General features: G+C 35.2%; 1 protein-coding gene across 3 annotated transcripts in view; it reads left to right on the forward strand.

The window, feature by feature from the left end:
- The window catches only part of ARID2 (AT-rich interaction domain 2), a 173258-nt gene that overhangs the window by 103070 nt on the left and 51992 nt on the right, over positions 1-18196 (forward strand). For 2 of the 3 annotated variants that reach the window (XM_068560826.1, XM_068560828.1), the window contains 5 exons: positions 14029-14095; positions 14188-14438; positions 14768-14864; positions 14961-15170; positions 16035-16202. In XM_068560826.1, coding sequence (XP_068416927.1) covers positions 14029-14095; positions 14188-14438; positions 14768-14864; positions 14961-15170; positions 16035-16202 — 793 coding nt within the window. The remainder of the gene's footprint in view (positions 1-14028; positions 14096-14187; positions 14439-14767; positions 14865-14960; positions 15171-16034; positions 16203-18196) is intronic. The other variant, XM_068560827.1, reaches the window with a different exon arrangement.

Consider the following 18196-nt stretch of genomic DNA (forward strand, 5'->3'; position numbering starts at 1 on the left):
AACTCTAATTCTGCTGATTCTGACTTGGTGGATTATTTCTTTGTGATTTATAATGTTGGTTTATAAATTTCAGCAGATTTCTTTCTGTAGGATTTTTGTACAGATTGGTTGGAGAGTATTTCTTCACTTCTGTGTTGCTTTTGCCAGTCACTTGAAAGGAAATATTGATCAGAATGACTTTATATTAATTTTTTTATTGGAGATTTTTCTGATTACTCTCATGGTAAAAACAAATCCATGGGAGATGTGGAGCAGTCTAGTGGTGAATATATATCATGGATTGTTTTTAACTGAAAGCTCAAGCAGAGGCAGTCAATCCCTTTTTTTTTTTTTTAAGAAATTCACATTCTTTTATTTATTTATTTATGACTGTGTTGAGTCTTCGTTTCTGTGCGAGGGCTTTCTCCAGTTGCGGCAAGTGGGGACCACTCTTCATCGCGGTGCGCGGGCCTCTCACCACCGCGGCCTCTCCTGTTGCGGAGCACAGGCTCCAGACGCGCAGGCTCAGTAATTGTGGCTCACGGGCCCAGTTGCTCTGCGGCACGTGGGATCTTCCCAGACCAGGGCTCGAACCCGTGTCCCCTGCATTGGCAGGCAGATTCTCAACCACTGCGCCACCAGGGAAGCCCAGCCTATCCCTTTTGTCTCCCTTTCTTCGAGGGTATTATACCTTCAAATTTCTCACCATGATATGGAGTTGCATTTTTAATTCTCAGCTTTACAAGCTCACCAAAGTTCTATATTCTGTTCTTACCCCACCCACTAAAAGCCAAATCTCTTGATTGTAGTTAAGCAGATAATTTCTATGACTCCAGAAAACTGGTGAGTAAAATGAAAGATGCACAAAAAAGTGCACTAAAGTAACACATGCAATCACAATGGGGAATGGGTTTGTCAGTATAATCGCTAATCACATGAAATCAGGAAGACACCAGTATGTTGAAGATGAATAGATGATCACCTCTGTTGTGTGTTTTCACTAATTTCTGCTATTTATATTTTATTCTCATACTGTATTCTTTGGGTTTAAGTTTCTTAACTTTTTCTAATTTCTTGAGCTGGCACTTACAGTTATTGATTTTTGTTTTTATTTTTTCTAATATATACATTTGAAGGCATAAAATTCCATCCAAGCACACATTTAACTTTATACTTCCAATTTTGATATTTCATGTTTTTATTATAACTCATTTTAAAATATCTTCTTATTTCCATTATGATTTTCTCTCTGAAACATGGATTATTTAGAAGGGAATTTTCTTTTTTTTTAAACATCTTTATTGAAGTATAATTGCTTCACAATGGTGTGTTAGTTTCTGCTTTATAACAAAGTGAATCAGCTACACATATACACACGTTCCCATATCTCCTCCCTCCCGCATCTCCCTCCCTCCCACCCTCCCCATCCCACCCCCCCAGACGGTCACAAAGCACCGAGCTGATCTCCCTGTGCTATGCGGCTGCTTCCCACTAGCTATCTACTTTACATTTGGTAGTGTATATATGTCCATGACACTCTCTCACCCTGTCACATCTCACCTCTCCCCCTCCCCACATCCTCGAGTCCATTCTTTAGTAGGTCTGTGTCTTTATTCCCGTCTTGCCACTAGGTTCTTCATGACCTTTTTTTTTTTCCCTTAGATTCCATATATATGTGTTAGCATACGGTATTTGTTTTTCTCTTTCTGACTTACTTCACTCTGTATGACAGACTCTAACTCCATCCACCTCATTACAAATACCTCCATTTCATTTCTTTTTATGGCTGAGTAATATTCCATTGTATATATGTGCCACATCTTCTTTATCCATTCATCCAATGATGGACACTTAGGTTGCTTCCATGTCCTGGCTATTGTAAATAGAGCTGCAGTGAACATTTTGGTACATGACTCTTTTTGAATTATGGTTTTCTCAGGGTGTATGCCCAGTAGTGGGATTGCTGGGTCGTATGGTAGTTCTATTTTTAGTTTTTTAAGGAACCTCCATACGGTTCTCCATAGTAGCTGTATCAATTTACATTCCCACCAACAGTGCAAGAGTGTTCCCTTTTCTCCACACCCTCTCCAGCATTTATTGTTTGTAGATTTTTTGATGATGGCCATTCTGACCGGTGTGAGATGATACCTCATTGTAGTTTTGATTTGCATTTCTCTAATGATTAATGATGTTGAGCATTCTTTCATGTGTCTGTTGGCCATCTGTATATCTTCTTTGAGAAATGTCTATTTAGGTCTTCTGCCCATTTTTGGATTGGGTTGTTTGTTTCTTTAATATTCAGCAGAATGAGTTGTTTATATATTTTGGATATTAATCCTTTGTCCATTGATTCATTTGCAAATATTTTCTCCCGTTCTGAGGGTTGTCTTTTTGTCTTGTTTATGGTTTCCTTTGCTGTGCAAAAGCTTTTAAGTTTCATTAGGTCCCATTTGTTTATTTATGTTTTTATTTCCATTTCTCTAGGAGGTGGGTCAAAAGGGATCTTGCTGTGATGTATGTCATAGAGTGTTCTGCCTATGTTTTCCTCTAAGAGTTTGATAGTGTCTGGCTTTACACTTAGGTCTTTAATCCATTTTGAGTTTATTTTTGTGTATGGTGTCAGGGAGTGTTCTAATTTCATACTTTTACATGTACCTGTCCAATTTTCCCAGCACCACTTATTGAAGAGGCTGTCTTTTCTCCACTGTATATGCTTGCCTCCTTTATCAAAGATAAGGTGACCATATGTGCGTGGGTTTATCTCTGGGCTTTCTGTCCTGTTCCATTGATCTATATTTCTGTTTTTGTGCCAGTACCAAACTCTCTTGATTACTGTAGCTTTGTAATATAGTCTGAAGTCAGGGAGCCTGATTCCTCCAGCTCCATTTTTCGTTCTCAAGATTGCTTTGGCTATTCGGGGTCTTTTGTGTCTCCATACAAATTGTGAAATTTTTTGTTCTAGTTCTGTGAAAAATGCCAGTGGTAGTTTGATAGGGATTGCATTGAATCTGTAGATTGCTTTGGGTAGTAGAGTCATTTTCACAATGTTGATTCTTCCAATCCAAGAACATGGTATATCTCTCCATCTATTTGTATCATCTTTAATTTCTTTCAGCAGTGTCCTATAATTTTCTGCATACAGGTCTTTTGTCTCCTTAGGTAGGTTTATTCCTAGATATTTTATTCTTTTTGTTGCAATGGTAAATGGGAGTGTTTTCTTAATTTCACTTTCAGATTTTTCGTCATTAGTGTATAGAAATGCAAGAGATTTCTGTGCATTAATTTTGTATCCTGCTACTTTACCAAATTCATTGATTAGCTCTAGTAGTTTTCTGGCAGCATCTTTAGGATTCTCTATGTTTAGTATCATGTCATCTGCAAACAGTGACAGCTTTACTTCTTCTTTTCCGATTTGGATTCCTTTTATTTCTTTTTCTTCTCTGATTGCTGTGGCTAACACTTCCAAAACTATGTTGAATAATAGTGGTGAGAGTGGGCAACCTTGTCTTGTTCCTGATCTTAGTGGAAATGGTTTCAGTTTTTCACCATTGAGGACAATGTTGGCTGTGGGTTTGTCATATATGGCCTGTATTATGTTGAGGAAAGTTCCCTCTATGCCTACTTTCTGCAGGGCTTTTATGATAAATGGGTGTTGAATTTTGTCGAAAGCTTTCTCTTCATCTATTGAGATGATCATATGGTTTTTCTCCTTCAGTTTGTTAATATGATGTACCACGTTGATTGATTTGCGTATATTGAAGAATCCTTGCTTGCATTCCTGGGATAAACCCCACTTGATCATGGTGTATGATCCTTTTAATGTGCTGTTGGATTCTGTTTGCTAGTATTTTGTTGAGGATTTTTGCATCTATGTTCGTCAGTGATATTGGCCTGTAATTTTCTTTCTTTGTGACATCTTTGTCTGGTTTTGGTATCAGGGTGATGGTGGCCTCGTAGAATGAGTTGGGGAGTGTTCCTCCCTCTGCAATATTTTGGAAGAGTTTGAGAAGGATAGGTGTTAGCTCGTCTCTAAATGTTTGATAGAATTCACCTGTGAAGCCATCTGGTCCTGGGCTTTTGTTTGTTGGAAGATTTTTAATCACAGTTTCAATTTCAGTGCTTGTGATTGGTCTGTTCATATTTTCTATTTCTTCCTGGTTCAGTCTCGGTAGGTTGTGCATTTCCAAGAATCTGTCCATTTCTTCCAGGTTGTCCATTTTATTGGCATAGAGTTGCTTGTAGTAATCTCTCATGATCGTTTGTATTTCTGCAGTGTCAGTGGTTACTTCTTCTGTTTCATTTCTAATTCCATTGATTTGAGTCTTCTCCCTTTTTCTCTTGATGAGTCTGGCTAATGGTTTATCAATTTTGTTTATCTTCTCGAAGAACCAGCTTTTAGTTTCATTGATTTTTGCTATTGTTTCCTTCATTTCTTTTTCATTTATTTCTGATCTGATCTTTATGATTTCTTTCCTTCTGCTAGCTTTGGGGTTTTTTTTTGCTCTTCTTTCTCTAATTGCTTTAGGTGCAAGGTTAGGTTGTTTATTCGAGATGTTTCCTGTTTCTTGAGGTAGGCTTGTATTGCTATAAACTTCCCTCTTAGCACTGCTTTTGCTGCATCCCATAGGTTTTGGGTCGTCGTGTCTCCATTGCCATTTGTTTCTAGGTATTTTTTTGATTCCCCGTTTGGTTTCCTCAGTGATCACTTCGTTATTAAGTAGTGTATTGTGTAGCCTCCATGTGTTTGTATTTTGTACAGATCTTTTCCTGTAATTGATATCTAGTCTCATAGCGTTGTGGTCGGAAAAGATACTTGATACGATTTCAATTTTCTTAAATTTACCAAGGCTTGATTTGTGACCCAAGATATGATCTATCCTGGAGAATGTTCCATGAGCACTTGAGAAAAATGTGTATTCTGTTGTTTTTGGGTGGAATGTCCTATAAATATCAATTAAGTCCATCTTGTTTAATGTATCATTTAAAGCTTGTGTTTCTTTATTTATTTTCATTTTGGATGATCTGTCCATTGGTGAAAGTGGGGTGTTAAAGTCCCCTACTATGATTGTGTTGCTGTCGATTTCCCCTTTTATGGCTGTTAGTATTTGCCTTATGTATTGAGGTGCTCCTATGTTGGGTGCATAAATATTTACAATTGTTATATCTTCCTCTTGGATCGATCCCTTGATCATTATATAGTGTCCTTCTTTGTCTCTTGTAATAGTCTTTATTTTAAAGTCTATTTTGTCTGATATGAGAATTGCTACTCCAGCTTTCTTTTGATTTCCATTTGCATGGAATATCATTTTCCATCCCCTCACTTTCAGTCTGTAAGTGTCTCTAGGTCTGAAGTGGGTCTCTTGTAGACAGCATATATATGGGTTTTGTTTTTGTATCCATTCAGCCAGTCTGTGTCTTTTGGTGGGAGCATTTAATCCATTTACATTTTAGGTAATTATCAATATGTATGTTCCTATTCCCATTTTCTTAAATATTTTGGGTTTGTTATTGTAAGTGTTTTCCTTCTCTTGTGTTTCTTGCCTAGAGAAGTTCCTTTAGCATTTGTTGTAAAGCTGGTTTGGTGGTGCTGAACTCTCTCAGCTTTTGCTTGTCTGTAAAGGTTTTAATTTCTCCATCAAATCTCAATGAGATCCTTGCTGGGTAGAGGAATCTTGGTTGTAGGTTTTTCTCCTTCATCACTTTAAGTATATCCTGCCACTCCCTTCTGGCTTGCAGAGTTTCTGCTAAAAGATCAGCTGTTAACCTTATGGGGATTCCCTTGTGTGTTATTTGTTGTTTTTCCCTTGCTGCTTTTAATATGTTTTCTTTATATTTAATTTTTGATAGTTTGATTAATATGTGTCTTGGCGTGTTTCTCCTTGGATTTATCCTGTATGGGACTCTCTGTGCTTCCAGGACTTGATTAACTATTTCCTTTCCCATATTACGTAAGTGTTCAACTATAATCTCTTCAAATATTTTCTCAGTCCCTTTCTTTTTCTCTTCTTCTTCTGGGACCCCTATAATTCGAATGTTGGTGCGTTTAATGTTGTCCCAGAGGTCTCTGAGACTGTTCTCAGTTCTTTTCATTCTTTTTTCTTTATTCTGTTCCGCAGCAGTGAATTCCACCATTTTATCTTCCAGGTCACTTATCCGTTCTTCTGCCTCAGTTATTCTGCTATTGATCCTGTCTAGAGTATTTTTAATTTCATTTATTGTGTTTTTCATCATTGCTTGGTTCCTCTTTAGTTCTTCTACATCCTTGTTAAATGTTTCTTGCATTTTGTCCATTCTATTTCCAAGATTTTGGATCATCTTTACTATCATTATTCTGAATTCTTTTTCAGGTAGACTGCCTATTTCCTCTTCATTTGTTAGGTCTGGTGTGTTTTGACCCTACTCCTTCACCTGCTGTGTGGTTTTTTGTCTTCTCATTTTGCTTATCTTACTGTGTTTGGGGTCTCCTTTTCACAGGCTGCAGGTTCGTAGTTCCCGTTGTTTTTGGTATCTGTCCCCAGTGGCTAAGGTTGGTTCAGTGGGTTGTGTAGGCTTCCTGGTGGAGGGGACTAGTGCCTGTGTTCTGGTGGATGAGGTTGGATCTTGTCTTTCTGGTGGGCACGTCCACGTCTGGTGGTGTGTTTTGGGGTGTCTGTGGCCTTATTATGTTTTTAGGCAGTCTCTCTACTAATGGATGGGGCTGTGTTCCTGTCTTGCTAGTTGTTTGGCATAGGGTGTCCAGCACTGTAGCTTGCTGGCCGTTGAGTGAAGCTGGGTCTTGATGTTGAGATGGAGATCTCTGAGAGATTTTCGCCGTTTGGTATTACGTGGAGCTGGGAGGTCTCTTGTGGACCAGTGTCCTGAAGTTGGCTCTCCCACCTCAGAGGCACAGCCCTGATGCCTGGCTGGAGCACCAAGAGCCTTTCATCCACACGGCTTTTGGGAGGTCTGACGTCTTCTGCCAGCGTTCAGTGGGTGTTCTGTAGGAGCAGTTCCACGTGTAGATGTATTTCTACTGTATCTGTGGGAAGGAAGGTGATCTCCGCGTCTTACTCTTCCGCCATTTTGGCCCTCCCCCCCCAGAAGGGAATTTTCTTAATTTCCAAACACATATGAAAAATTTTCCAGTTTCCTTTTCTTCTTAATATCTAACTGAATTTCAGTATGTTCAGAGAAACATACTCTGTATAATTTTAAACCTTTGAAATGTTTTCTCCCTTTATTTGGTAGCTTAGCATTGATCAGATTTTATAAGCACTCCATGTGTATTTGAAAATAATATATACAGGCATATCTTGTTTTATTGCCCTTCACTTTATTGTGCTTCGCAGATACATTTTTACAACTTTAAGGTTTGTGGCCACCCTACGTTGAGCAAGTTTATCAGTGCCATTTTTCCAACAGCATTTGCTCATTTCATGTCTCTGTGTCCCATTTTGGTAATTCTCTCAATATTTCAAACTTTTTCATTATTATTTTATTATTATTATATTTGTTTTGGTCATCTGTGATCAGTGATCTTTGATTTTACTACTGTGACTCACTGAAGGTTCAGATGATTGTTACCATTGTTTTAGCAATAAAGTATTTCCTTTTCAAGGTATGTGCACTGTTTTTTTAAGCATAATGCTGTTGCACACTTCATAGACTACAGTGTAGTATAAACATAACTTTTATATGCACTGGGAAACCAAATTTGTGCTGACTCACTTTATTACGATGTTCACTTTATTGGGTGGTCTGGAACTAAACCTGCAGTATCTTCAAGGTATGCCTGTATTCTGAAGTTGTTGGGTGTAAGTTTCTATATCTATATATGTCAGTTAAGCCAACACAGTAAATCATTTTAAAAAAAAAATTTTATTGGAGTATAGTTGATATACAATGTTGTGTTAGTTTCAGGTATACAGCAAAGTGAATCTTTTATACATATACATATATTCATTCTTTTTTAGATTCTTTTCCCATATAGGTTATTACAGAATATTGAGTAGAGTTCTCTGTGCTATTCAGTAGGTCCTTTTTAGTTATCTATTTTATATATAATAGTGTGTATATGTTAATCCCAATCTCCTAATTTATACCCCCCTCCCCCGCTCTTGATTTTGGTAACCGTAAGCTTGTTTTCTACATCTATGACTCTATTTCTGTTTTGTAAATAAGTTCGTTTGTACCATTTTTTTTAGATACCACATATAAGCGATATCATATGATATTTATCTCTCTCTCTCTGACTTACTGCACTTAGTATGATGATCTCTAGGTCCATCGTGTTGCTGCAAATGGCATTATTTCATTCTTTTTTATGGCTGAGAGATATTCCATTATATATATGTACCACATCTTCTTTATCCATTCCTCTGTCCATGGTCATTTAGGTTGCTTTCATGTCTTGGCTATCGTAAATACTGCCGCAATGAACATTGGGGTGCATGTATCTTTTCAAATTATAGCAACACAGTTAATCATGATACTTAATAGTTCCACATCAGTAATGGCTCTTTTTTTTTTTTTTTAATTGGGGTATAGTTGTTTTACAGTGTTGTGTTAGTTCCTACTGTACAGCGAAGTGAAGTAGAGTTTCTTGTGCTATACAGCAGGTTCTTATTAGTTATCTATTTTATATGTATTAGTGTATATATGTCAATCCCAATCTCCCAGTTCATCCCCCTTCCCTTCTCCCCCGCTTTCCCCACTTGGTGTCCATACGTTTGTTCTCTACATCTGTGTCTCTATTTCTGCCTTGCAAACTGACTGTCATACAGAGTGAAGTAAGTCAGAAAGAGAAAAACAAATATCTCATATTAACGCATATATGTGGAGTCTAGAAAAAGGGTACAGATGAACCAGTTCATAAGTACTGGCTTTTTCAGCTGTTTATTTCTTCATTTATGAAGAGAGATATGTTAAAAGCACCCAGTTTGAGTGAGGATGTGTGTTTTTTTCAGCTTATAGTTATAGTTCTGTAATAACTGTGTTTTTATATTTTGAGAATGGGCTATTTAGTGCACACAGGTATAGTTGTTACACCTTTCTGGTTAATTGAACATATTGTAAAGCATTCTTGTTACCTTTAAGTCTCCTTTATCCTTTTTCTTTTTTTTTTTTTGGTCTGATATCAATATAACTATATCAGCTTCCATTTGGTTGGTGTTTATATAGTTCATATTTTACTTTCAATCTTTTTTATCCTTATATTTTAGGTGAATTTTTTTTTGTAAATAACATATATTTCAGCTTTTTTTTTTCCTGTGTGTAAAACTTTGTTTTTAAATTAGTGCATTTATTCCATTTACATTAAGTGTAATTTTGATATAATTATGTTTAAATTTACCATGTTCTGAATTGGTTTCTATATGTCCTGCCTGTTCAGGTTTGTTTTCTTTCCTTCTCCTTTCTTAACTTTTTGAATTGATTTGACTGAATGTTGTTTATTATTCAGTTTTCTGCCCACTTAGTTTTTACATACACTTTTTCTGTTTTCTCATTGATCATATTAGAGATTATATTTTAATCCTTACTAGTTTAATAAGTTAGTACTTTTACCTCTTCTTAGATAATTGCAGGGACAATAGAACAACTCCATCTCTGTTTTCTCAGTTTTTGATTTATATACTACTTTTGTTGTGCATTATTGCTCTTTTTCAGGTCTCTTAAATATAATCTTAGACCAGTGGTTTTAAACTTTTTTTCCTGTCTCATATCAGCATATATTGCTATAAATTCCCTCTATAAACTGCGTTAGCCGTTTCCCACAATTTTTGTTATGTTTTCATTATCATTTAGTTCAAGGTTTTTCTCATTTTCCTTGTGATTTCTTCTTTGATTCATGGGTTATATAGAAGTAAGCTGTTTAATTTCTGACTGTTTTCAAACTAGCTTTTAGTATTATTTACTTTCATAATTATTATTATTACTGATTTTTAATCACATTCCATTTTTGTCAGAGAACATATTCTATATGACTTCAATCTTTTTTAAACTTATCAAGACTTGTTTTATGGCTCAGCATATGGTCTTTCTGGTGAGTGTTTTATGCACACTTGAAAAGAATGTTTGTTGTACTATTGTTGGATGTAATATTTGTTGATAATAATTAAATCAATATCATTGACAGTGTTGTTCAAGATTTCTGTATCATTAATGCTTTTCTATATAATTGGTCTGTGATTTCTTGAGAGATGAATGTTGGAATTATCAACTATAATTATGAATGTCTGTATCCCCTATCAGTTCTGTCAGTTTTTGCTTCATGTGTTTTGAACCTCAATTATTAGTGGCACATACATTTAAGATTATTATATTTTCTTGATGATTTTATTTGTCATTATGCATTATTCTCTCTGACTTCTGGTAATTTCCCTTATCCTGAAGTCTCTTGTCTGATATTATTTATCAACACCAGCATTTTTATGGTTAATGTTTTCATCATATATCTTTTTCCATCACTGCTTTTCATCTGTAGATTTATATATAGTGTTTCTTATACATGGCTTATAGTTGAGGCTTTCTTCTCCTGCTTCCTTCAGTGTGCCTTTCAGTGTACAATTTCTTCCTTTTTCATCAATGCATTCAGACCATTTATACTTTATGAGCATTTTAAAGGTAACATTTCATTTCCGTCTTGTTTGCATTATTACTGACAATAAGTTAGTTTCATTCTTATTGTTCTTCCTTTTGTGATATGTTTTATCTGACTGCTTTTAAGGTGTTTTCTTTGTCATTGATTTTTTTAATGTGCCTTGTTGTGGTTTTTTTATTTATTTAGTTAGTTTTGTTTTGCTTGAGGTTTATTTAGCTTCTTGGTTTGGTATTTTTCATGAAATTTGGGAAGTTTTTATCAGTTATTTCTTCAAAAATTTTTCGTTTCCCCTCCTGCTTTTCTGGAACTGTTCTGCAGGCCACTGTGGCTCTCTTAATTGTTTTTAGACGTTTTTGTTTTCTGTGTACTTCATTGTGAATAGTTTCTATTGTTATGTCTTTATTTCCTCTTTTCCAATTAAGCCCATCTAGTCATATTTTTTTTTTTAATTATTAGCACCTTAATTATTATTTATTTATTTATTTATTTATTTGGCTGTGTTGGGTCTTCATTTCTGTGCGAGGGCTTTCTCTAGTTGCGGCGAGCGGGGGCCACTCTTCATCGCGGTGCGCGGGCCTCTCACTATTGTGGCCTCTCTTGTTAAGGAGCACAGGCTCCAGATGCGCAGGCTCAGTAGTTGTGGCTCACGGGCCTAGTTGCTCCGCGGCATGTGGGATCTTCCCAGACTAGGGCTCAAACCCGTGTCCCCTGCATTAGCAGGCAGATTCTCAACCACTGCGCCACCAGGGAAGCCCTAGTCATATTTTTTTATTTCAGATATTATGTTTTTCAGCTCTAGAAATTCCATTTGATTCTCTTTTATATTGTCCCACATTCATCTTAATTATGTTCATATTATCCTTTAAATCCTTCAGCATATTCAATAATAGTTTTTTTAATGTTCTTGTCTGCTAGTTTCACTATTTTTATTGTTTCTGGGTCTTTTTTTGTTGAAACTGATTTTTGCCTTAGTTATGAGTCATGTTTCCCACTTCCTTTGTACATCTAGTAATTTTTTATTAGATATAGGTATTGGGACTATTACATTATTTAGTGTCTGTTTTTTGGTGTCTTCCAAGAATGTTGCACATTGTTCTGGCATACTTTTAATTAATATATGGATAGTTGTTTTTAAGTTTTGTTATGACGAATACAGGACTAGTTTATCTTTATTCCTAAGGTATGGTCTTTTTTGGACCTGAATTAGCTGGGTGTATATACATATATATAGAGAGAGAGAGAGAGAGAATATACATATATACATATATAATGTCTTCTCAGTTTAGTAATTGCTGTCACCTCTTGGGTTTATTGTCTCTGTATCGTTGTCTAGAAAGAGTGTTTATGTAAAGATATGGGGCAGTCACTGAGCTCACCTCATTTGCTTCCCACGTTTCAGTGATTACGGTTTTGCATTACTCTTGACCAGTCTGTGAAAGCAATTGTTTTATATATATTGGTTTATGATGGGATGACTACTGCAGTACCGTTACGGCCTGAGCAAAATTTTCTTCCAAGCATTTTTCATAGATTTTAATTTTATATATATTTTTACCCGTAAGACTTTTTTTAGTATTTTATTTATTCAGCACTTATTTTGATTTAAATCACATCTACCTTTTCATGCATTTTTTTTCCCCCGTGCAGGTTTGCAGGTGATATTTTTCTCAGTTTTCATTTGTCAGAAAATGTCTTTATTTCAGTTTTATTCTTGAAGAGCAATTTCACTGTGTAAAGATTCTACTTTGGCAGATATTTTCTTCCATCCCTTTGAAAATATCCCATTGTCCTCTGGCTTCCATTATTTCTTTTACAAAGTTTCCTGTAATTTTAGTTGTCTTTTTCAAGGTTATCTGTCCCTTTTTCCACCTTTGCATTTAAGATTTTTCTTTGTCTGTGCTTTTCAGGAATTTTATTATGATGTTCCTACACATTTTATTTATCTTTCCTTGGAGTTTGGAGTGCTTCTTAAATCTATGGTGTGGCATCTTTCAGTTGATTTAGAAAATTCTCAACCCTGTCTTTTCAAATATTGTTTTTGCCCATTCTTTCTATCTTTCCTCAGGAACTCCAATTAATTTTATGTTAGAACTTTTTCACTGTATGTGTCTTGAATGCTTTTATTCTGTTCATCCTTTTGTCTCTTTATGCTTCTAACTTGGTATTTTTTTCTGCCGTCTCTTCCAATCACTAATTCTTTCTTGAGTTGACTCTAATCCTTTGTTAAATCTGTCCATTGAGTTCTTATTTTCAGTTCTAGGATTTTTATTTAGCTATTTCTTATAGTTTCTACTTACATGCCAAACTTTTCGATTTTATCTTCTATTTCTTTGTTTATTTTCCATGATCATTTAAAATTCCACTCTGATATCTTTATTATTTGAATTTCCTGTGGCCCTTTTTCCTTGGTTATTGAACATTGTCTTATTCCTTCATATGCCTAGTTCCTTTTTATTGTTACCACACATTTTTTATTGTGAGTTTTTATGCAGTGAGTCATTTTGGTGGTGGACCTTTTCTCAGATCAGTAACTTTAAATGCAAAGGAACTTTAATTCCCAAAACTAAAAAACAATCATTTAGAAATATACATCAGAATGTTTAGAAATAAACAGTGAACTAGTGGCCCATGTGCTTCTTCATTAGTAGGGAAGTAACAAGGTAAAATGGAATAGAAAAGTTAAAATTAACGTTCATTTTGTATAGACTTATTAATATATAGGCATTTGTTTCTTAGCCTGAAAAAGATTAAGCAGTGGATTTCGATTCATTTCCTTTCTCTTACAGGTCAAAAAACAGTTTGTTGATATGGAATACTGGAAAGGAAACCTAAATATCTGGGTTACAAATTTGTGAACACAAATACTTCACCACTTGCTGTTTGATTTTCTTCTAGATGTAGATTTGCTCAGTAGCTAGCCAGCTATGTCTCAGGAGTCTGTAAATAGGAATACTGTGACTGTATGCAGTTTACTAATGGGATTAATGACTATCATGATTTTTAAGTACTGATGAGCATAAACACTATTTCTAGATATTTTCCATAGCTATAAAGTGATCTGAAAATATCTGTGATTCATATTGGTGACAGTGTCAGAGGTTCTGCTGTTACTACTGTGGTTCATTTTCTAACATTCAGAGTTGAAGAAAATGCTAAGGAAATGCTAAATTTTAGTTAGAGGTTAATGAACATGAAGATGTCATTTTTTTCTCCTCATTCATGTTCATAGATGCCCTATATTTTTCACAGACCTTTTAGGGATCTGTGGGCCCCAGGCCAAGACGACACCTTTGAACTATAGAAAAATCTAGCATTTGTGTCAAAGAACTAAGTACATAGAATACAGTGATATCTACTTGAACTAAAAATAGTAGAACTATTATAGTTTTATAGTATGTGTGACTATTTTTAAAGTAATAGAATAGTTATTTCAAATTGTCAGAATTAAGTGTAATAATTTCTCATTACAGTTTTGGAAAGACATTGTTGATGATAATGAAGTACGTGACCTCATTTCTGACAGAAGCAAGTCTCATGGTAAGTCAATGAGAAAATATTTTAAATAACTTTGAAATATCAATAATAAGTGAAATATCAGTTTAAGTAAAATATGTTTTCTTCTCTTGTAGAAGGTACATCAGGAGAGTGGATTTGGGAATCTTTATTTCATCCACCTCGAAAGCTGGGCATTAATGATATTGAAGGACAACGGGTACTTCAGATTGCAGTGATTTTGCGAAATCTTTCCTTTGAGGAGGGCAATGTTAAGCTCTTGGCAGCTAATCGTACCTGTCTCCGTTTCCTATTACTTTCTGCACATAGTCATTTTATTTCTCTAAGGCAATTAGGCCTTGACACATTAGGAAATATTGCAGCTGAGGTAAGCATGTGACAGTAGCTTGAAACAGTTTTTATAGTTAGCACAATATTTACTTTAAAATTTTAGGATGTGGGATTATTATATTTGCCATAATTATAGAATATTAAATGCTTACATATAGTTTTTGCCTAAAGGTATTACACACTTTTGTGGAAAAAAAGAAATATTTGAAATGATGCTCCAGATTCATTGATGGCTATTCTCACAGTAATTACATTTTTTAAAGTTACGTAACGTTGTTCTGCTCATTTTTATTAAATTTGAAATATACATTTGGATCTAAATTGGAAGAAGCCTACCTAAACAGTAGTGTCCTTTTTTTTTTCCAGCTTTTATTGGATCCTGTTGATTTCAAAACTACTCATCTGATGTTTCATACTGTTACAAAATGCCTAATGTCAAGGGATAGATTTTTAAAGATGAGGGGTAAGCGCTCACTTAAGTTTCTCATTGTCTAAAGTACACAAGCTTTTTATCATCTTTTAAAAGACAAATACATGTTTGTGTGTGTATGCTTTTCAGGCATGGAAATTTTGGGAAATCTTTGCAAAGCAGAGGATAATGGTGTTTTGATTTGTGAATATGTCGATCAGGACTCATACAGAGAGATCATTTGTCATCTCACTTTACCTGATGTGCTGCTCGTAATCTCAACACTTGAGGTGCTATATATGCTCACAGAAATGGGAGATGTAGCTTGCACAAAAATTGCAAAAGTAGAAAAGAGCATAGGTAAGACTAAACCACAAAAAGCATTTAAGTTATTTTCTTTATTAAGGAAAAAATATTTAATGTGGTTGCTGTAAAAAATCACAATTGATATTTGGGGTTTACTGTTTATTTTGAGGAGTCATTACCCTTTCAGACACGCTTGTTTGTGTTATACTTTCTGCCTATTTTAGATAAGCAAGAAACTTCTATTATGTAGAGACCAGGATGCATGTGGCTATCAGTAATCTTTACTTCTTCTCTTTATTTCTATTACTATATATTAAATTTGAAATCAACAAGATGGCTATGTCTTACTCTGGGGGGCAGGTCCATCTGTTTTAAGTGGTCAGCTGCTACTATTAAGCAACTAAAGCTGAGTGGAACAAGCTTCCTTCTCTTGCTAGAAATGCTAGTAGTGGTATTATCCTCAAAATCAATGAACTCACCTTCTTAGTGGGGCGTCAGTTTTAAACACACTTACTAAAACATGTCACGTTAACATTTTGCTCAGTGATTCAAATGATTTCTTTCTTTGGTATAAATATTAAAATCAGAGTTAATAAAGATTTGGCTTGAAAAGTATTATTATTGAGAAATTAAGATGTACTTTCCATATCAGTGGTTCCTAAATCTGACTACACATCAGAATCACTTGGGAAGTTTTTTAAAAATGAAGATACCTAACAGCCACTCCAGAGCTTCTAAATCAGTCTTCAGAGATTGAGCCTAAAAATCTTTTTTAAGGATCCACAGATAATTCTGATGTACAATGATTCACAGACTGGCATTTGAGAAGCAGCGTTTTATATATGTATAGCATGTGTTTTTCAGCGATGTCATTGTTTTACAGTATTATTGACTAATAACTGTTGGTTTTTATTTTAGACATGTTAGTGTGTCTGGTTTCCATGGATATTCAGATGTTTGGCCCCGATGCACTGGCTGCAGTAAAACTCGTAGAACATCCAAGTTCCAGTCATCAAATTTTATCTGAAATTAGGCCACAAGCTGTAGAGCAAGTCCAAACCCAGAACCATGTAGCATCTGCCCCAGGTTAGTGTTTTTGTATAATCTTTTTCAGTGTGGTTATTGGTATGTCAGATTTAATACTACAGATAAATTTAAATATGCAGTACAGGGAACTGATATTTTACAGTAGAGTAGGCTAAATGAGAATTGAGTATGTACTTTAATTTCTTAGATATTATACATTCCAGGAGCAGCAGGATCAACGTGAGCACAGAGGAAGAATAGTAGAATAGAGAAATGAAGTTGAGAAGGGTTTAGAGTAGTGTGAGGGATTAGATATTGTTCACAACTGTGAGAGTATTAAGTGCCCTAATGGGTTTGTGATTTCAGTCACTGGAGATTGATAGACCAGGAATTGGTTAATCATATGCTGCCTTATAATTCTCTCAGGTGGTCATCAGAATACATAAGTATAATACCCCTATTATTTCTAAATCTTGGACCAAACACCACAGAATCGGTAGGATCAGACATGTGTGCATGTGTATACAAATGCTAATACATGTGTATATACCTGTACTTGTGCACCCTTCCTAGGATCCCATGGGTCAACTCTATTTAATTCAGATATCTTTAATTAGAATTCGGACCTGTCCTTCAGCTCTTGAACTTCTTTCTCCTGGCTCATTATGAGTTATGATTTTTATATTTTATCACTCTCAGCCTTTTTGTTCTCCACCTTCATTTGTCCTAACAAAAACAATCCATCTTTCACCTCACCTGCTCTCTTACCATTCCCAAGACATTTCTCTGTCCTTGTGTTTTAATGGAGGATGCTCACTTTCTCAGTTGATCTTAACACTTTGTAGTTACTCTGGGAGCTGTGTGGCATGAATTTCTTCAACTTCTTCCCCCTTCCCTTACAAACTTATTAGCATCTGAACTCATTCTCCTTCAACTTCCCCTTGTGTCAGGAAGAGATGTTAACTACTTCTGAATCTGTACTCTGAATATCAGTCTTTCCCAGCTACTCATTCCTATATCTTAAACCTCTTTTTCTTTACTTGCTTCTTCAGCCTAGAAATACATTTAGATCTTTCTCAACCTCTCCCACTATCCTTAAAACAAAAATCTCATTATCCTTAATCTTTAACTACCACATTCATTTAATCACCAAATCTTGTTGAGTCTTCCTAAATACTCTGTCTGGCCTTTTTGATTGCCAGTACTTATGCCTCAGTTCAGACTCTCCTCATCTCTCTCCAGCTGTCTTGTTCTCCTCTCATTTAATATTATCAAAACTGTATACTCTATTTACACAAAGTATGTAATATGTATCACATATCTCATTGATTTCCATTATGTCTTTCTGCAGTATATGGTAGAGTTGCATCGTATGTGCATTTAACTTACTTGAATTCAACTAACAGAACTGGACAGTAATAGAAAGCATGAAATAAGTAGGTAATTTTGACTGCTGATCTATTCAGTGAGCTTTCGCCCATAGCCAATAGATGTTAAAGAGCCCAATACATATTGGAGAATCGATGATCAGAAATTAATAGTTTCTCAACCTTGAAAAGGAAATGAAACAGTTCATACTGCCAGTTAAGTGGGTAGTGGGGGTATGCTTTTATTCTTAAAGGAGAAACTTTTAAATTAATTTAAAAGATTAAGTTAATTGAGGGCCATAGAGAAACTGTGTTCAACAAAGTGTGGAATTAATAGATTATCAGTGATACATTGAACTATAATGGGTCATTTGAAGAATATTCAAAGATAATTTTGATGAAAACTACTATTTTTTGCCTTATTGCTACCTGTGACCTTAATAAATGAACCCATCCCCCAAACTAAGAGTTGATCCTCATTGGCAAATGGATAAAATTAAATATTGAGAGTTGTGGCTTGCTTGCGTAGTAGTAAGTCATTGATAGAGGTTTGAATCGGCCTCTAAGAACCTAAAAGAGTTCATTTTTGAACTGGTGAGCACTTTATTACTTGCTCATCATGAATGACAACTCTGAATTGTTAGATTAGTTAACACTTATAGTTTGGCTTTTCCCCCCATAGTTTGT

This window comes from Eschrichtius robustus, chromosome 13 (assembly GCF_028021215.1).
Source record: "Eschrichtius robustus isolate mEscRob2 chromosome 13, mEscRob2.pri, whole genome shotgun sequence".
Taxonomy (NCBI): Eukaryota; Metazoa; Chordata; class Mammalia; order Artiodactyla; family Eschrichtiidae; genus Eschrichtius; species Eschrichtius robustus.